Raw genomic sequence first — 21,248 nt, 5'->3', positions numbered from 1 at the left:
TGTAATGCATTGATTCTTGGACAATAACTCTAACTCTTATTGTTTCTAAAAGGGTGCTGGTGCCAGAAGAAAAGAATGATTGATGGGAAACAGACACCAGCCTGTAGACACTCATCCTTTTGCTTCGGATACTGATTTATCAGTGCATCTGGGCATCCCCTGCGAGCCCTGAACACGGAGGATCACTCAGGGTTATCGACAGTAGCTGAAGACCTGCAGCTTCACAAATTATTATCTGCTGTTGGACATCTTTTACAAGAAGCCAGCCCTGACAGATAAGTTATAAGACAGAGGACGAGCGCTGCGTTGCTGTGAAAGGCTGTCATCGGGGTCTGGGTGGCTTCTACCAAAGTCTTCAACTTAGTGAAACAAACACCCTATCCTAATGCTTCACATTTGAGTTGGAACCTATTTTACAAAATATATACACGTATATGTATGTATACATATAATCTATAGACTGCACGTACGCCAGTACTGAGCATCCTTACGAAGTTGACATAAAAGGATTTAGAAATGTATTTGTCAAGATTCCTGTCACTTCACGCCCTCTGGGTTACCGTATCCTCCGTGATGCAGCACTACCCTTCCGTGTGGGGACACTATGATGTGTGTAAGACTCAAATTTACACAGAAGAAGGAAAAGTATGGGATTACATGGCCTGCCAGCCGGAAGCCAGAGACATGATCAAATACGTAAAAGTGACTCTGGATCCCCCAGACATAACGTGTGGAGATCCTCCCGAGACTTTCTGTGCAATGGTAAGGCAAGCTTTTCATTTTGCATAATTAGTGGGTATGTATTTGTGATAGATGACTTCAAAATGGAAGCCCTAGAGCATACATGTAATTATCCAAGAAAATCTGCATCATATTCCAAACGTGAGAGGTTCTGAACAAAATGCTGAGCAGTACATTAAGCTGGGCAATGAGATGTTCTACTTATGGGGACCTAACTTGCCTTTACCTGAATTCGGTGTCTCTCTAGGTCAACTTTTAATGACTTTAAAAGAAAGCAGCATAAAACTCTTTAAGTGCACTAAGCCGTAACTGGGGTGCATTTGCGTGGATCACCAAAGACTTGAGTGAATTGGTTCCAATGCGATCACCTGAAAGCATCATAGTGTGATATAATTCAGCATAATTTCAAAACATGAGACCGTTGTTAGAAACTTAAACTGCAGAAGCTTAAAAAGCGGTGGTGGGAGCTGGGCTGGTGGAGTTTTTCTGGCAAGCCCACACAGCCGCAGGCAGCATTGCCAGAGCCTTGCCACCGCATGCAGCAGTGTACCAGCAGGTCCATATCTGCATGTATGGACAGTGCAGGAAGAAACACCTTTGGGTGGGGGCCAGCTCTAGCAACACTGACAGCTTTCTTCTTTAACTGAAATGGTAAGCATTTAAGCCAGCTAAAAGAGACCAAAGTCAAGTTCCTTAATTTAGATGCTCCTAAAATTAGAGACTAGTTTTGGAAATGGTTGGCTTGGTAAATAATTGTACAGGTATGAGAAACCAGGCAGATACTATATACATCAACCTTTTACAGCTGTGCTGCTCCCAAGTGTTTGATAGATCGTGGTGTTAAGAGGTCATTTGAGTTAAAGGAAATCTTCAGCTTCTCCTCACAAACAGCGAAAATTTATTTTCTTTGCCACTGACTATTTCTGTTAAATATTGAGTGGAAAATACAGTATTCCTTGACTAGAAAACGTGAGTTTGAGATGCAAAGCGTATGTACTTAAATCTGTTAATAAAGCAGTGGAAACATACATCACGTTACCTACATAATTTAGATTTGAAAAACCAGTGAGTTCTGGTAAGTGAGGTTATCATAACTGGGAAAAGTCTACAAAGTATTTATTTGCCTGTGTATGAATCATCATTGCTGTGTGACAGCATCCCCACAGAAAGGAAATTTGCTTTTAAATGCCTTATGGTATCATTTTCAACCACTACTGTTCTGCAAGGAGTTCAGGTCCAACCACACATACATTTAGGGCATTATGTGCACGCATGCAGCTGCTTCCCACGTACATTATGGTAATAGCCACGTGATAAATTGCGGAGCTACGTGAATAAATTACATTCACTGTGAACCTTTGACTGCACCGCTTGCTCTCTGCCCACTAATCCATCTCTGCTGACATGGCTTTGACACTCAAAACCTCTGAGCAGCTTCAAGCAGCCACTGTTTAAAAACAAATAAAAGCAACGTGCCCCACGTAATAGGTTCTTTTTCTTTTTTTCTTTATCTTGACATGTATTTTCTCCCTCAGAATAGTAACAGCTGTGATTTAGCCCTCAATTGGTGACGTTTAGCAACTCATCATGTAGTGAATAAGAAAAATTGTTCTTTTAATGCAAAAGAAACTGCCCAGCAAAACTTGTTTCTTCTTTTTAGTGGAGATAAACATTGCAGCAGTTCCTCTCTTAAGTAATTTTTTACATTTCTGAAGGGCCTGGTTATCAGTCCACTCTCTAGTTAAATGATTTTAAACAAAAAACAAACAAAAAGACATTTTGATTAAATCTAAGTATTAAAAATGGTGCCAGAACTCCCCCTGAAAACACTTGACCTAGCAAGGTCCTTGATGCTGTGATGGGGGATGAAGGTTTGCTTGGGAATGATCTGAGGTTACAGCTGTAGCTCGCTTGCTGCTTAAGCCCTTGAGATGCAAAAGGCCACCAGAATCCTGACACAAGAAGTAAAGAAAGAGGAAGAACTGGGGAGAGGGAGCGTGAGCGCACGCAATGAGGGTGTGTATTTAGTGATGTGAGTGTAGAGTGACTGACTCCTACATGATAAACGATTGTATTTGCTTTCAGTATAGATGTATATTGTACATATACACTATATTCAGATATGCATTGGTAATGGCTTGACTTACTTGAAACACTGGGAAAATGACAGAAATACTCAATATTCCTGAGGTACTACATAGCAGCAGAGGACTCTCATCCCTCAAAATGCTTCATGTCTATACTATAGCTACATGTAGAAATTACACGTTCCTTCAAAATAAGGTTTTACGTATTTGTACGTCTGAGCCTTTGGCATTTCCTAATGAGGAGATCTCTTATTTTTGTGTTCATTTTTAGTTTTAGAAAATGAGTTAAGAAGATAACACTGACATGCTTGGAGAAAGAAGGTGGGCAGTAGAAAAGAGTGCATTCCTCTTAGGCGTGTTCTTGCGCTAAAAAATCCTGAATTTGAAATGACAGAGGTCCAAAGGTTTCTTTTCAGCATGGTGAAGTGCCAAACTGCCTTGCACAAATGCTTGGTTTTATTGTTGTGAGTATTGGATATTTGCTGCTAAACCTATGTGCCAGTGTTTTGTTATTGAAATCAGGTTAACGCTGCCTTGGAGGAGATCAGGGTCCTTTTGGATATCCTAATAATAAAGAAGGGCACCAAACAGCTGACCCTGCTTCTGCACAAGAGGAGGAGGTTGAAGCAGCCTCCTGTTTTGTTTCCATATCAGTTCTCCGTTAAGGCCTTGTAATTTGCTGTTCACCACAGACTATACGGACTAAGGTACTAGCTGCTGAGCCTGTGTCAGCTATCAGTGTAGTATAGATTATATCCCTGAAACACAACCAGACTGAGAGGTTCACCCAAGTCCTGCTGGGAGATCATGGTAAAATCTAAGGCAGTCTGTGAGAGGGAGATGGTAATAGTCTGCAATAACATACAGTGCAATCATGCATTGCAATGCACGCCAAGCATACAATACAGAGGAGGTGGGCAGTTAATGGTAAAATTTGCCTTCTGCTTATTTCTGTATATTCCCCGTGGAATTAAATATTCTTACAAGTCCATTATGAATTTTTACTCAGTAAGCTAGTTGACAGACCGAATAACAAGGTTTTGCACATGCGGATTTGTTGCATAATGGAACATTCCTCTAGCTAAACCCAGCTAAACCATGGCAGCTCACCACTTGTCAGTACCTTTGGGTCGTCCCTCCAGGACAGCGTCTGTAGGCATTACGGGGAATATGCAGCAGGAAAACTATCCCACAATTGCTTTTATGCAATCTATTCTGAGAGTAACATTATAGTTTCTGGTGACATTCAGTATTGACAACTCATGAGATTATTCTGAAACCTCAAACCCCTGGAGTCCTATGATTATGTGAGATTCTCAGCTTTCATTTAAAACATCATCTTTATTTTCTTAGTCCTTCTGGTTGCAGAGAAAAGTTTGAAAATGAAACTGAGAAGCTCAAAAAGCAGAAGCCAAATAAATAGCCCTCCCAATTATTATTTGTTTAAAATCTCATAATTTCTAAAGTCGCTCAGGACTTTTTAGGGCTTGGGAAAGGATTTTGCTCGAGAGGAGAGATGCATGAAAGAAACATATAAACAAATGCATGACTTAGAGCAGTGAAAGCTCACGGTTTCTGGCCGTGGACTTGCTTGTGTCTGTAAAGAGGACAGAACAGCATCCTTTCCCAACAGGCAGCGCTTCTCCTGCCTGCAGGGTAACCAGCCCCCTGCGGAGGGGGTTGAGTAGTCACCTCTGGCTTCCCTGTACATTTTAAAGCAATCTCTAGCTGCTTAGAGGGAGGCATGCATGCTGGCAGACGATGCACATCAGCTTTCTGTGGCATTCCTTCAAGGCAATTTGGCCATCTTTTGTCAGAGTTGGACTGGACTGTCATGGCGTTTCAGCCAGCGTGACCATTCCTGTGGGTCTGTATTTCGCAAACTTCGGGCATTTGGCATTGGTAAGAGTGTGTGTGGCACCATATGCTTACACTTAGTTGGCCTGGGAGGAGAGGGAAGGAGAAGGAGAAGAGAAAAAAGAAAGAAGCTACTTCACATTTTCAGAACTGCAGGATTCACTTTGCAGAGATACTGTAAGCAAATCTTTAAGTACCTGGGTGTGCTAGTATAGTTCTTGTGGCCTGCAGCATTTCCATTTACAAACAAATCTGCTTTAAATCCCTGGGGGTAACTAACCCTTGGTAAAATCTACTTCCCTCTTTGTAAGCGCTTGTTACAATTTCACAAAACTCTTGTCCAGTTATAAAAAGAAACAAATCTGACTTTTCATGACCATCACCATCTTTTGCCTTACAAGAACAGCGCATAGGTGGCTTCTGACTTCTTTATTTCTAAAACATTTGCTAGCTGTGCCCCTGGTACGAGCATCAGGAGCCCGCATGGTGCCACTCACAGCTCGGGGGTCCCATTGCCCCCAAGTCGCACCTGCCCCTTGCATGGGCTGGCCCCTGTGCTGAAAGCCAGCCTTTACTTAGTATAAGGGTTTGCATTCAAACCTTAGCCAGGATTAGTGTGTAAATTCGTCATGAATTTAACTAGGAGACTCCTAGTGGCTATTGCTGTAATTTGCAAACTGGAGACAAATTTACGTTACCAACCTGTGTTTGCAGCTGAAATGGCAACATAAAAATACAATTTTCTGCTTACGTTTAGACCTAGCCATCATAACACCGTCCCACATCCCAGTGGCTAAAAAATGATGAAATTATCAGCAATTATCATTGCCTGCAGCTAATTTTCTTCATAGGTTAAACAGAAGCTGGAAAAGAAGCCTACAGACAAGAGTCCGGTGCATTTGTACAATTTATAGAGCAGAAATGCTGATGACAGTAGAAATTTGAGCCCTTGAGTGCTAGTCTGTATTTCATAGCCAATCAAAACTAAATTAAGAAACAAAGATTATTAAAAAGTCTTCTGTGCGTGTAATTCTGGCATAATATTATGAAGTGGACATTAAATTTTCCCCTCTGAGACTTTCAGCTTCAATAATATAGCATTCCTTTAATTACAAGTAGGCTCGTATTCCTTAAAAAAGGGAAAATACTCCATAGTGTAGTTGGTGATACCATTATTATGTTTACTGAAATAATTAAATTAACAGATACTCTTCTAAGTCACATATATAAATCAAAATGAGAAAGAAAAATGTACTTTTTGAAGCATTTTGGCATACATACATGTATTCTTGGGTAAGACATTTTAAAACAGTTTTGAACCGTACCGTTAAGAGTTGCTGATAAGAAAAAAATCTTTTTTCTTTTAGGGAGTGAATAAGGACATACAATCCTTCATTTTAGTTCCATCTGTGCAATCTTATTAAGTAGCATGGGGTAGAATGGGAACAGGGAGTTAAAGATGAGGCTATTGTTACTATCTTGTTTAATGTGGATTTTCATAGTTGTATATTTTAAAAGTATGTACAGCTCAAAGTTATTGCAGACTTTATTTACAATACCTGCATCTATTTTGAACTCTTTTGAGTACATTTAATTAATACAAGTGTTGCTTTGTCATTGTTGGACGGAACCTTATCCTTCAGGGAGCAGAGTTTTTATTTTGGTGTTTCCACGTAAGTTACTGGGTATTTCATTTAATTCTAGTATTGCAAGACCATATGGTGAGCTACAGGCCCCCCACCACTTCTCTTCTCTCCCCTGCGTAGGGCAGGACACCTCTGCCACCTCACTGATATGGCTGTCCCCATCAAAGCACCACTTTGGTCCTGATGTTCCAGCCTCAGACCAAAGCAGCTAGCAGGATGAGAGGAAAGTGAGAAGCGCACACCATGCCCTTTGCTCCTGCTGTTGTCCCCCCTGGTCCCCTCCTGCCCGTCAGCGCAGGGACAACAGCCTACCTGTGCCTTTGGTAGCCACCTGCCTGCAGACACTTCAAAGGCACCTTGATCATCTGACCTCTTAGGAAAGAAGTTCTTGGTTTCATGAAAGAGAAAAAAATTGGTATACTTGATGACAGCAGGAAATAAAAAAAAACGGTTTGGTAAAATCTCTTTTTTTCGAACTGTAAGCAATCTAAAAAATCAATAATTTCTCATAAATTAAAACTGAAGATTGCCAGTAAAACAGATTTGCATTTTATTCAGTATCACACATCAAGATTCCCCAGTAAATCATTAACAAAACCCTATCCAGTTGCTTTTTTTTTCTCCTCAGTTCCACTTTGTGTACTGGAAAGTTTTCAAACCTTAAACAAAGCAAAAGCACGCCCACGAAGTACTTAGGTTGTTAAAAATATTTGGGGGAAAACCAGGGTTTCTAAGGAAAGTCAGGGGCTTCTACATACTTTCAGTTGCAGAGCTTTAAGGCACATATCACTACTATGTGTGAAAGTGCATCCTTTTAACAAGAAGTATATTTTATAAATACACTTTGTAGAAACTGCTTAACTGCTGCTTTTAACACTGCCTTTCTTCCATTTGGTACTTGCTCTCCTATTTTGGTTTTTTTCCCCGGAGTTAGCTGGAATTATTAGACATTTGTAGATAACACAATGATCAAATTATTGCAATAATAATTGATCTTAGAAAGCAAAGGATCACTGGGGGCAACTGTGGCTCTGCGGATGAGGTTCTTGCAAATACCCGAGCTGGTGTCCCCACCCTGCTGCCCTCTGCACCCTGGGCCCCCCAAAAGCACCTTCCTCCACGGGCTGAGAGGGGTATCTGCGGGGAGCTGCCCAAGTACTCTGCAAGACCTTGTGCTTTTGGTCCTGTTTGGGTGTGGAAACAGCAATAGCAATTTTATAAAGAAATAAACAGCTTCCACTGTGAAATGGATACCCTGACATCCGCGGGAGAATCTGAATGGCTTGCTGTCAGTGCGGCTGGACCAGAAATGTCCCCCCAGCAGCACCTTCAGTGCCGTCTTCTGCAATAAAACAATACTACTTTATAAATAAAATCTTTACTAGCAACATATTGTAATTTGAGCCTTTTCTGGTGAGGCAGGGGTGATCTTGAGCCTGTGGCTCACTGCAGGAAGACTCTCCTAACAGGACTTCCTGGGAAGCAGAGAGAGAGACAATGCAGTGAAGCAGCATCCCGACCGGCGCTCCTCGTCTAGGGTACGGCAGCGCATCCCTCCCCACCCTTCCGGGCTGAGAGGAGGCGGCAGCGGGTGACCCTGCTCGTTCTCTGCTAGAAGCCCTGGACTGAGATTTTTTTTCCAGCAGAGCGACCTTTGCTTTTTAACCTGCTGGTGTCATGCTGTCGGCCTGGAGGAGCGGTGGTGCAGGATCACCTCCATCACGGGGAGCAGCCGGTTTGCTTTCGCACGTTTCGGTCACGGGTGCGATGCCCCGCAGTCCCAAGTGAGCTGTGCAGCGTTAGGCTTTCCGGGCTGCTGTCTCATTTTGAGGACAGTGTACAAGGAGTGTGATATTATATTTCCTCCCGCTGTGATGGACAAGTCTCAGAGTGCGAATTTTGGATTTACTTGGCAGAACTGAGCAGAGCTAGTTTTATGCTGCCCCGGTTTGTCCAAATTATCTAGACAAACATATTTTTCCTTCTTCATTTAGTACACGTATGTCTCTAAACCCCAGAGTTTCATGTTTCTTTCTTGCAGGGCTTGTACTTTGTAACAGCTAAGAATCACTGGAAACCAAATGCAGGTTCCTGAGGCACTTCCATATATTCCATATATTAAAATCTCCATTTGTAAGCATCTTAGTTGAAACAAAGCCAAGTGAACTTGGCCGAGAGTTCTGCAAACCCTGTGTGCATCAGGACAACTGTTCTGGTTAGCAGGTTCCTCTGGAGTCCTTCGAGAAGGCAGAAGTCAGTAAGTTGACTGACAAATAATGATTTTAACATTTAGACATTTATGTTACCTAGAAAGCAGCCAGTCCTATATACAGCCCAAGTTGCCCCATGCAAACATTTAAGCCTACAGTACGCTGCCAGAGCATTCCAGAAAAAAATAAACGTACCGACTGAGAGGATAATCGGGCTCTCTCATCCTTTCTGCTCTATGCTGTGGAGCAGAGCAGGAGAAATCCAAACACGCATTAGCAGTCCGTGTTGACAAAGTATGGAACTTACCCATCTCGTTATGCAAAGATGAAAACCTGTCCTTTGTTTTTATCCACAGAGTTCAGAAAGGGGTGAATTTGTGGGAGCTGCTGAATTTTAGTATGAGTACCACTCCTGCTTTTTTTTTTTAAACACTGCTGATACTGTTCTGCCAAAGCTGCAATTTTGGATATGTAAAAAAACCCACATTCCTATTTAAGAGTAGTTAAAACCAGGTAAGAGATCTGTTAAACCAAATATTTCTTGACTTTTTTCAAGGCCTGTAAGTACTAGCTGGATTTCAAAAGTCAAAAATAATCCCAGATACTATTAAGGTCATTGACTGACGATACACACGTCACTGTGTACACTGGGATGCTAATCTCACTAGCCAAAAAGTAGGAAGCAGTTCTGTACCCGATTTACTTGTAGAAACAATGGCTGTTGATAACACATTTTAGGTATGGAAGTTTATGTTTTCACAGGTCACTTGCAGTGACACCATCTTGATCTACAAGTACAAATATAACTAGGGACATGAAAATCCTTGGCATTGAGCTGGCATGGCAATGCGCATAAGTGATTTCATGTAGCTTTGATGTTTGCTGTATCGTATTTTCTGTAAAATAGTTTTATTTCTTATCTTCTAGTTCCTTAGGCAGCTTGTTTATATGGAATTTAGGAATAAAAAAAGGAGGGAAAAGAAAAGGGCGCAAATTAATTTTAATTATATTTATTACAAGCAAGAAATTGTGCTATACCAGAGATATTTTATGTCAGGCTTCAGCCCAGAGAGAATTTTTATAGCTAAGTAATTGTAAAACCTTTAAAAGAGGACACCATTATGATGAGAGGAGCATTTTCTTACACGTACATACTATGTCTTTCCAGCATCCTGGTGCATTTTAGATTTTTATCTGTAAAACTGTCAGGAGCCATCATTTTAACTCATCAATTTGATTTTTACCATCTACACCTGCTCTTAAGGCACTTTCCTCCAGTGAAAACTAGAAACAGAGCTGCTTGTGGGTGACATTTACAAATGACTGGGGGGAAAAAGATTTAAAAAAAAAAAAAGGGGGAACAGCAAACTACTACACAAAAGCCCTCATCTTTTAAGAACAACAATGTGCATAGCTATAGAAAAAAGTACAGAATGTAATTTTCTGACTGCTAAAACAACTCTTTCTACATGTGCTATTCTCCCCATCTATTTTTATTGCAGCCTTCTAGACTCTGACATGCCTCTTGGCTTCCTTGACCATATGGATCTGCCAAGCAGTATGAATACTGTAGGGGTAGCCTGCAGAAATAGCCTAGCGAGGTGTCTCGCTTTGCAAGAGCTTGCTGAGACTTCCAGAAACATTAACTAATGGGTTTAAGGGGTTCAAGCATCATAGCTTTCCTCACTGAAATTTGGGGGTAAATTTTTGCCAGCAGTTTGCACCTGGAGTTCACTTTTTCGTGAAACAGGAATGAAAGAAGCTTTTGAAAATAAAAGTTTAAGAACATACAAGCTTTTTGTTATCTGAAGCACTGGCTTTGATTTTTTAAAAAAGGTATCCTTCAACAACTAAAAAGCAGATAAAGGTGAATCATGATGTATATTTCATGTCTAAGAGTCAGTGTTTGACTTTCCATAATCAGACTTAAAATATGATCTTCCACTGAAATCAGCGTGCCCTGTATAAGTCAACAGAAGGACTTGAACTGACAGCAATGGATTGTGCCAAAATACTGCTTCCTTAGTAGTGCATACTATCCTCTGTACTGTACTGGTTTGAACCTCTCAACTGGAAACTTTAAAACCATCTTAAGTAAAAGCAAAATTAACAGTATGTCTTTATCTTTTCATCTTTTTCTTGTCAGAAGCAATATGACTGAAGTTCATTTATTTCCAACCTTTTTCAGTTATAAAATCTTCTTTACTCATTATACTGGTGCTTGGTTTTGGATTACTTCACCCCTGTGAGCTTCAGTGCAAGGCTGATTGTCTCCAGTGACAGGACAGGATTTGGTTAATGGGATACATTTTTTTTCTTGGGTACAGTTTTGGCAATTTTGGGGCATGCAAGAATGCACTGAAAGTGTATTTTAGACCTTCTAGATGGAAAGTGCCAACTAGACTACATACATAGAATACATATCAGGGTTTACATATTAAAATATATTATTTTAGCTTTATGCATCTCATGGCTTATTTGTAAATAATTAAAAAGGACGGAATACTATTATTGAATAATCTTCCCATAGTTTTCCATAATTGCACCATCATCGGTTGCAACACTCAACATTAGCTAAGCATCGTCATTTATGAACTTTAGGTTTTATAGTTTTAAAAGCAAGTCTCCTAACAAGAGTTCAACAGTTCCCTTTTTTTGTTAATCAGAAAAGATGGGGTTTTCAGCATAACGTTTTCTGAAATTTTAAGCCACAATGGAGAGTATGCGATTTTTTAATGTTAAAGAATGGACAAATGGTCGATGTCCGAAATTCACACAGGGTTGGTGTATTTTTTGAAGCCATACACACATTTGTTTCCCCTCCTTCGACAAGTTGTTTCTACAAGTCCTTAGCTGGTGTAAAGTGGTGTATGTGCATTGAATGGGACAGTGCAAACACTATGGAGAATGTGGCTCCCTTACATCTGCCCCTTGTGCCATCCCTGCACTCCTGGGGGCCAGCCCCTCTCTCCAGCCTCGCTGAAATGGAGGCTCTTCAAAATGGTGGAGAAAAGGAAGTCTGAAGAGAGAAATGGGGAGTTGCTCCAAAGAACACAAGACCCTGCCTTCCTCCTGGCTGGATCCCTGTCTCATCATGCCTTAAGGGCTCCGCGGCTTGAGAAGCCACCAGAGCTGATGGGTTTGTTCTAAATTACACTTCTGCTACCCTTTTTCATGCAGCAGTCCCTTTTAAAATGGTACAGACCTCAGCTGTGGACCTTAGACGAGTATAGGTGAGATGTTTTTGAAGTCCTAAGGAGTTCAGCAGTAGGATGGGAGAAGCATGTGCTGAAATGTGGATTGGTTCATGAGGATCCCCTCATTGTGCTGGAGTGCCAAGAAAGCAGGCACAGCTTTTTACGGCAGCATTCAACTCCCCTGATCAATAATAATCTGACTAAGAATTTAGAGTAAATGTCATTCTGGTGATTGTATCTTGTCAAGGGCCTCGTACTGGTAAGTGATGGGTTTGGAACAATAAAATTGTGCATAAGATCAGAAACAGAAGTCAGACAGCAGCAGGGTCCCACTGAACTTAACCTTAGCCTCAGGTTTTTTTTCAGTTCCCATCCTCAGGGTCATTGCACCTATGCTAATGCAACTGTCAGCATCCTCCTCCTGCCAGTCTAGTTCCTTCTGATAACCCAAAAGAAGATTTACAGGAGCTGACCAAGAAAAAAATAATGCTTTTCACAAATTAATTACGAGATGAATGGCACCTGTGATGACCTGTTTTAACACTTTTTTTTTTTTTTTTTTTAATGACACCACCTTACATGAGCTTCTCTAAGCTGTTGTCACATAAGCCAGTAACAGTTGGGTTTTTTTGGCTGTCATCCTAGCCAACATCCAAGGCCTCGGAAAGTAGATGTAAGGGCAATGCTGAGCAAGCCTTTGCTGTCACTGCCTTTACTCTGGATTAGTAATTGGTTTGTTTATAATGATAAGCTGTATAAAGCCTTGCGGGAAAAGCGGAACATGTTTACTTTTACAATGATAAATCATAAATTACAAAAATAAATCATAAATTGGAAACACCTTTGAAATTCAAAAATATCCCTCTTAGCCAGGGATTAGATCCACAGCATTTCACTGGGAAATACATACGAACATTGTCAGTGCAGCTATAGGAAAGGGCTGTTGCTGAAGAACAGGGCAATAAACCTCCTCGCTTGAGCTAGTGACAGCAGTCTACAAGGTAATGCTGGTCTTGGTGGCAGACCTTGCCCTGTGATCTTACACCTGCCCACAGTGTCCCAGGAGATGTTGCAGCCCCTGAGCAGCCTCTGCACGTGGAGAGAAGCACGTAGCAATGTTGCATCTCGGAAGAAGATGACAGAGATCCCTCATATTTCTATGCAGATCTCGGAGGATCTTGTATAATTTATTTGCAGGAGAAATCAGCTTTTTTCCATATAAGAAACGCTTGTGAGATTCCCAACGATGTTGTCACACAGACTTTGTTAGAAGACTTTATCTGGCCTATAAACACATGAAGCATGTCTGCTTCAGCCTTATACTTCGTAGATCTCCTCGTGCCAGGTAGTTGGGTTCAGTTATGTTTGGTTTTAATAATTTACAGTTTTCTGACGTAGGTTGCTTAATGCTTTATGCAGAAAAACAATACAGAAAGTAGCACATAACACAAAATATGGGCACGCTTTACAGGTAATTTACACAGTCTTAAGTTAATGAGAAATGAGAGTCCATTTCTACAGTATCTGCAGCGCAGTGTCTTATTCTGCAATCAGTAAACCTCACAGGCATTGAGCAGATCTGCAGCCATAGAGAAGAGCTATTTTCTGATCTGGTTTGGGTATTTAGTGGAATCTTTTTAGCTTTTTTCAGTTTGAGTCAGGTTCCAACTATTTTTTTATAATTTTCTTTTTGTTAATTGTATGTGTAAAGGTCACAGAACTAAAGTTGAAAAAAAATAATCTAATTTTAACCTGCAGTTGATTTATGAAATGATACTCAATTCCTTGAGTTTGTGAAAATAACATATACCACTGATAATCTCTTGGAACTGATTTAACACCATATTCTATTGCAGTGCTAGGAAGAAGCCAAGGACTTGTAACAATCTATCATCTGAGGTGACATTTTTATTACTCTTTCAGAAATGCTGTGCTTTAATTGTCTCCCTGCTTCAAATCAACTGCTTAGTTTGCTTTAACGGTAGGTTTTTTTCTCTATAGTATCATTGCCCTTGCTATAAGAAACCTAAACTCTGTATATTCCTGGCATGGTAACTGCTAACAGGAACAGGAGCAGAGAACCTATCCATGTCCCTCTAATTTAAGAGTGAAAATGCTATATTGATTTCAAGTTGCATTTTTATGGAGTTCACACCAAATTCCTTATAGACCTGCATCCCAAGCAATTCCCCCTTGATTCACTAGGATTGAGCTGAGAGAAAATCCATCCAAGATATACTTTTTTTTTTTTTCACTGTTATGAAGTTTGCAACAAGCTGCCCAATAGAGAAATGTCTTTGCTTTCAACTATTAAAAAGAAACTGTAAGCTCTTAATTTAGTAGCAACGTCGCTAGTGCTTTTGCATCTTCTGCAGTGTGCCTCCAACTGATGAACTGAAGTGCAAGTATAAATAGCAATGATGTCTTTGTCAGCTTGTGAGAAAAAGGGGTTGGGTTTTTTTCCACATTTCCTGAAAGGACATATAGTAAGACATCTCTAATCTCTTCTTTTGCTTAGTACATAGATTTATCTGTTTGATGGGTTACTGAACCAAAACACTGATTTGTTGCTTGCTGCCTCACTGAACAACAGGAACATGACCCTAAGGTTGGGTAGTATATGATAGGCACCCCAAAGTTTAGTGATTGCATTAAGTTCTCAGCTTTACAGTTCAGGACTTTGAGGTGCCCTTCACTTTTCAAGTGAGAGACGATTTCCCACCACCCCAAAACGTGCTTGCCTGAACCACCACTTGGCCAAATCGTATGCTCAGACCTATAGTCCCTGTGTATCCCCTGTGCATCTCAATGATGAGGGATCCCCTCCCGGCATCCCAAATCCTTGGGAGATCCTTTTCACAGTCAGGCTGCTCATTCACGGCCCGGTATCAGATAACTAAGAAGTTGTCTGAGGAGTAAATGGCTTTGTTAGATTGGTTCTGTATTTTAAGAGAGTATCTGTCAGAAAAGCATTAAGTTTCACAAATCCCTGGGTTGGGGACCCGATGTGATGACAAAGAGGAAGGACTTGATGACAGCTGTGGCAGCACAACTGGTCCACATGCTAAGAGGTTTTAATGGAACTGATGAAATCTGTCCTGGATTCTGAATAACAAATGCATTCAGGCAAAATAACGATGGGGGAAAAAAAGAGTTAATTTTCAGGGCTTGCACGCCTTCAAGGTTTGTTTGCTTGAGAATATTTTTGGAGGGTAATGTTAGATGCTAAGGGAAAGTTACAACAAGGCTTGTGACTAATGGATAAGATGCAGTATGCTCTATGATGCTACAAGAAAAATGCTGATGCAGTTAACTGATATCAGAGAGATAAAATAGCACCAGCATTAACAAAACAAAACAAAACAAAACAAACCTGAAAGATTTTATAAAGTTTTTGAGGTCCCACCTTGGTATCATTTTAGAGGATGTTCCTAACTAGTAGCCACACAAATAAATGCAGATTACAACGTCGTACAACTCCATTAACTAGGTGAAGGAAAAACAGCAACATTTTCATTTTAATGAGATGTCTGCTCTCTCCTCCTCTGTACTGTGCATCTTAATGTACCTTACTGTCTGCACTGACTTGGGGCTCCAAGGCTTTGTCATTTCTTGGCAATTCCATTCTCTAATTTCTTCTGACACATGGTGGTTAAATCCACAAGAAATGTGAGGTGAGGCAGAGAGGATTCCTGCAGACTGCTGCACCATAAGAGGAGCACTCATTTGCATTATTCATTAGATAAAGGCACTGATTTGCATCTCATTTTGGTCGTCTCCATTTCCAGGCAGAGGATGTAGAGAATTCACAGAGTTGCTGAATTTTTATGGTATTAATATTGTTCATTTGGGATTAAGTCTCCATTGTCTGCTGCTCCGTATTTTGTCCCACACTTATCTTAAATACCTACAGAAATGATATTCTTTTGTTCTTTTTATAATGAACTGTAGCTATTTACTGCATAGTAGAAGGGTGCTAATTTGTTTATCATTGCAATTTTTAAAGTATTTTTTATCAAAGCCATAACTCTGTATTTGGTCATTATTTGTAATTAGATTATTATGATCTTTTTCCCTGTTGTTCTGAGGTTATGGTTCAAAAGCAAAAAGCTTTTAAAGCAGCTGCAATGATTATGTGTGATCTGACAGTATCCACAAATCTTTTTTTGCCATTCAGTATTCTTAAGCAGTAAGCTTCTAAGAGCTGTATGCCTTCTGTTCAGTAACATGTTAACACAGTAAAGTTGAGAAATAGAATAGCCCTAGATAACTTTCAGCACTGTTTTGTTCTTTATTAATCTTCATGAACCAATTTACATTATGGTAACATTGTCGTTAATATTTGATTCAGAAATCTACACTGTAAAAAGGAGGGGATATCACTGTTCTGTCTGCAGTACATTGGGGGGATGCTTGATTGGGGGGGGGGTGGTACTATTGAGCTCTTTCATCCTGTTATTTATCACAGGAAACTTGTCTGAAGAAATTAGGAATTGTAGAAGACATAAACAGGTATCATTATTTCATATATGCTTTTTGAGAAAATATACGTGATAAACACCTTAGAAAATGCTGCTGAAACCCAGAGCTGTTCCCTGACCCATCATTTACCTCTTAGGACAGCAAATGGCTAAAACAAATGGTGGCTTATTCTGACTCTCAAAGCCCTCAGTTAAGCTTGGTGCTTCACTAGGCTGGATGTTGTATAAAAATAAGGGAAGGCATTGTTCCCCATTTTAAATAGCTTACAGTATAATTGAAATACAAACGTAAAAAGTAATAACAAAAGCAGGGATCTGAAGGCTGACTTTAGGAAGATGAGGTGCTAAGGCTGATGATTGTGCATTATTTCTATTTTTTTATTGTAATTATGGCATGGCTTTATGGCTGATGCTGTAGCTGTCCGATTTCTTGGGGGTGCCACGCTAGACAAATTCACGTGAGGCTTGGATTAGAAAGTGGGGAAGGCAACGGCCCTGAGCAGCAGTTGATCAGGACACTTCATCTGTAAACAGTGTTATGGCAGAAAATACAATGCAAATGGCATATGAAAGTGAAAACAGCTTGTATTAGGACCCTGCCTAATACGCAAGTTAATTATAATTGAGTTTGCCACAAGTTAGTGACACAGCTGAATCTAAACAAATCACCTAGGTAATGCGCTGATTGCACTAACAGCAGTTGTCAGTGGTGGAAGATGCCATATGGCTCCTCTTCTCTTACCCAGGTCAAAATATTGTTAGGAAGAAGCTTAAATAAAATCAACACAAATGAGGAATTAGCCGATTTGGCTTTCCTCCAGCCCACAGTGCATGTACACATCCCAGGGTCTGGCCATTCCCAGGCACGCTGGGGGGGCTACCCAGATTTTTCCAGAATGTACCGAGTGGAGGAGTATCATGATACTTGAGGACAAACAAAGGCAGCTGGTGCTTGATCGCGTTGCTCAGGCGCAGCTTAGCTCTCCAAGACGTGCCTGGATTATGTTTGGGCAGTTTGTGAAAGGAAAATACAAAGGACACTGAATGCAAACCAGGGAGGGAATGTAAGGGATGAATGAAGCAGGAGCCAGTCCTGCACAAGGCAGGGTCAGGTTCAGCCCCAGGGAGGGCTTTTCATGTGAATGGAGACATGAGTCAAACTCCCACTAATTGCAGTAAATTTGGTACAAGTCTTTTAAAGTTTGTACAGCCTTCTTATTTTCTTATTTTGGGAACAGACAAAACTGTAGTATAAATTTTGCAGTGCTGTGACTAAGATGTTACCCCTCACATTCCCTTACAATTTTAGAATCTCATCCATTCACAATAAATATCAAACACTAAAACCAGTCACTAAAAACATCACAGAAGCTACTGCTCCTCTAAGAGCAGCAGAGCCTGATAGTACCACTGCTTTTAAAAGATGTTTTAGCATTTCTATTCTGAACTGCATGTGATGCTTTTCTAGGTTGCATCAGGCTGAAGCACAGCCGAAGTGGAGTTTGTGCTATGTTAAATTGTTATTAACTACAAAATATCTTCTAAAATATAGTGTTCTGCCAGTTTAAGTCCTATACTTTTGTTATGCTTTTTGCTTTGAAAAAATACACATTTGAAATTAAGTGTGCCAAGTAGGCCAGATGCTGCCCTTCAGAAACAAAAATTGCCTTAACTGATTTTGTGATTATTTGGGCTGTAGAAGAGACGTAAAATTTCTGCCAGACTTAAAATATCTATCCTTGAACACTGGTCCCGCTGTGCTGATCTTGCTGTCAGCAAGGGTTTGCAGATCCTCGGTTATGAAACACCTTGTCACCACTCACCCAGCAGCTTGCTCCCGCTCTGCTGTGAAGTTTGTTAAAGTACTTTGTTCAGATTTTGAAATATAGACTGGATTTCCTAATTATTTTCTTAGGAAAAGGGTTGTGGACAGTCCTTTGATACAACTCAGGGCAGCTGTTCTGAAGCATGTTATGGAAGCAGTGGATAATCCAAAGGCTTCTGCACAATGGATTATTCTAAACAATATTTACCCTTAAAAATGCCCTTGTCTAGTGCAAAGTGAGGAGAGCAGCTGTTCAACATTTATTTTTATCTTCACTCTTCAATGGACATCAGACCTCTGTCTCTTTTGGGGCTTGCCACAGTATCCCTGATGAATTTACTGCACAGCCACAGCTCTGCCTCATTCATTACAAACCACCTATTTTTTCTGCCATTGGGCTTCTCCGCACCCTCAGCCGCACCTGGGAGAGTTTGGAGCAAGTCCACTGAAGTCACTGTGGAAGCGTCTAGACCCTGGTTTAGATGCTCCATGCTGCCTTCGCCATGCAAAGTAGCCAAAAAAGCAGGCCTGAGGATGGAGCAAAGGATTTTTGCTGGCACAGAAAAATTCCTCCAGTGGCAGAGGATTGGCAAAGCCAGCTCAGTGCCATCTGCTCATTGATCCTCCCCCTATTTCAGAAGCACATTCAGGAGACAGACCATGCCAGAAGCTGGAAGATGTGGAGTGGACCTGAGAAAAACCCTTCCAGACAGTCAGTGCAGCCAGTACACTGGGACTTGTGTAACCAACACGAGCTGGAGCAGCCTTTAGGATGCTCTGAATTATGCCTAGAGTTGTTCCAAGTCTTAATCAGGATGAAATGCTTTTTAGGACTACTTTTCTCCCTCTTCATTTGTGATGAGCATAAACTGGAAACCAAAATACATGAATTTATTCCACACCATGGGTAACAATTTCTACAATATATTCAGAAATTAAAAATGTGAAGCTGTTTCATACAAGCTTCAAGAATAACAACTTAAGTAAAACTGTTAGTCTAGTCATGCCAAGAGCAGATCTTGGGTGTTCTTGGCACCACAAAAACAGTTGTTTGCCGCACAGATGACCTTGCAGGATCCAGCCCTTCTAACATGCCTCACTAATTACAGAAAGCTGATCCTCATGTATTCATCCCTCACGTGTGAAATTCTGAAAGCTGAATCAAATTAAGTTCCAAATATATTTTCAGTTTATGTTGAGAGATGCCACTATTTCAGCAAATCTGAGAGAAAAGGAATATTGCTTTCTTTCAGACAGTACGAATAACGCTGCAAGGAGATTACATCTGTTACAAGAGGAAAATGCTATCTTTATGCCTTTTTGTAAAGCAGCCAATGGCTAATGGACAGGAAGTCTTTCAGAAAGTTTTGCAAATCCACATAATGTTCCTGGGTAGTGGAACATACATTCGAATCACTGATTTAACCAAGAGAAGAAAAGCAGGGGGATATGCGCAGCCAGATAGCTCGCTGTTGGCTATGTATCCGAGAAGGATCAAAACCACAAGTCTTGCCAGCTAAGAATAGCATTATCTTAACTTTAAAATACTCCCTTCTGATGTTCCTTTTTAGTTCATAGCATGTAAATCAGTGCTGCTTCTTGCCCTTCAGAGCAGGCCAAAGTATTTATAGGTCTTTTGCTGTGATAAATGTGGAAAACTGCAAGTGCATGGAGTCGGTCCCTTCTCCAGAGCAATGATTCACATGTAACTTGGGTGGCTGACAGAAGTCCTATAGATGCATGAACTAATTTAAATTACAAGGGCCAGAAATGAAGATGTACAGTGGCAGTTGATCAAGCTACAGTTTCTTACCATAAGCTGAAACATAGAGCAAAGTTGGAAGACTGCTTCTGAGAAACACAGATGTGCAGTCTCTGATGACTTTCATTGCACTTAATATTTGTGTAACGGATTGAGTGCATGATAGGGGTACTCTCTAAAACTTGAGGGCCTCTGACTCAAATAATGTGATTTATACCAGGATCTTTCAGTTCATCTGAAGTGCCTGTGACAATCCCTGTAGTTTCAGGAACATGCAATGAACAGGAGCGGATGCCTGCACCTCATCTCACACCAGTTCCACAGATGAGCTGGCGACTTCCCATGGTACCACATTGCTTCTAAACATTTTGGTGTCCAAGCTGCTAATGAACACTACAATTAAGGATTCTCCCAAAGGAAAATTAATATAAGAAAATTATGGGAAACTATAGTTCATATTTCCTTTACTGTCTCACTGTTCACTTCAAGTACCTTCAAAAGAATGTAGTGTATTTTTTAGAGCTTTAGAGGCTACATTCAATATCTCAGAGCATGAAAGTTCCTGCTTTTGTACAGAATTCTTGGAAGTCAGTCACTGTGGTAGCCTTCAAGGAATAGCTCTTGTGTTTGCCATGCCAGCTAAATTTAAAAGATTACTATTACAACTCAGGCATTCCAATAAGCTTAAAAAAAAAAAAGTTGATGGTACAGTTATAACAACTTAATATACTTCCTGCATGTCTCTGTGTTTGTTATAATTTCTCACACGTCTCCCTGTTCAGCTAAGCAGTCCACCCTTTTCAGATTCTCTTTGTCTAAAAATCTTTCCATGCCTCATCTTTTTTTTTGCCACAAGGGAATCAGAGTTCTCTGAACATCAAAATAGCACAAGAATAACCAGCAGTAACAATGTCTAAAAAGTTGTAGGAATCTGCAGGGGAAGTCAGGTGGAGGGTAATATTACACTCTGCATCAGCACTTAATGATACATCATTTCCATAAACTTAGTGAAGATGGGGGTTTAACTGGTTGATTCCTGAGTGAGCAGTTTCTATAGTGCCACTTTAAAAATTATTTATACAAACGTATTATTTAGGAGCACTTATATTTATGAGCCCTTCTTGTGCTAGCTAGGTGCTGTCCAGACATCTGGATGATCCCTTACCCCAAATGCAAGCTCTCATTTTAAGGAGACAACAGGTATGGACAAGTTGTGGAGCACAAAGAAGTAAGAGGTCAACACTAGTCAGCATGACAGACAGTAGTTGTAATACAGCACATGATTAATATTTAGTATCACGTTTCCACTAGTCATCACTGCAAAAAGAGAGGCTTTTAAGGAGATCAGCTTAAGGAAATTCATGATCTCATTCCACTGATGGGGAGCTCCTTCTAAGTGTGAAAAGCAACATGGGAGAAAGTATGAGGGTGCCTCTATAATA

The 21,248-nt window shown here is 40.5% G+C and overlaps 1 protein-coding gene across 5 annotated transcripts in view; it reads left to right on the top strand.

The window, feature by feature from the left end:
* Positions 1 to 21,248, top strand: part of NTNG1 (netrin G1) — a 175,559-nt gene that overhangs the window by 15,538 nt on the left and 138,773 nt on the right. For all 5 annotated transcript variants that reach the window (XM_049808227.1, XM_049808230.1, XM_049808229.1 and 2 more), the window contains exon 2: positions 53 to 762. In XM_049808227.1, the coding sequence (XP_049664184.1) occupies positions 517 to 762 (246 nt within the window). In that variant the 5' untranslated portion in view covers positions 53 to 516. The remainder of the gene's footprint in view (positions 1 to 52; positions 763 to 21,248) is intronic.

This window comes from Accipiter gentilis, chromosome 8 (assembly GCF_929443795.1).
Source record: "Accipiter gentilis chromosome 8, bAccGen1.1, whole genome shotgun sequence".
Classification (NCBI taxonomy): domain Eukaryota; kingdom Metazoa; phylum Chordata; class Aves; order Accipitriformes; family Accipitridae; genus Astur; species Astur gentilis.
Note: the sequence above shows the minus strand (reverse complement) of the source record. Positions and strands in the feature narration are given on the sequence as shown.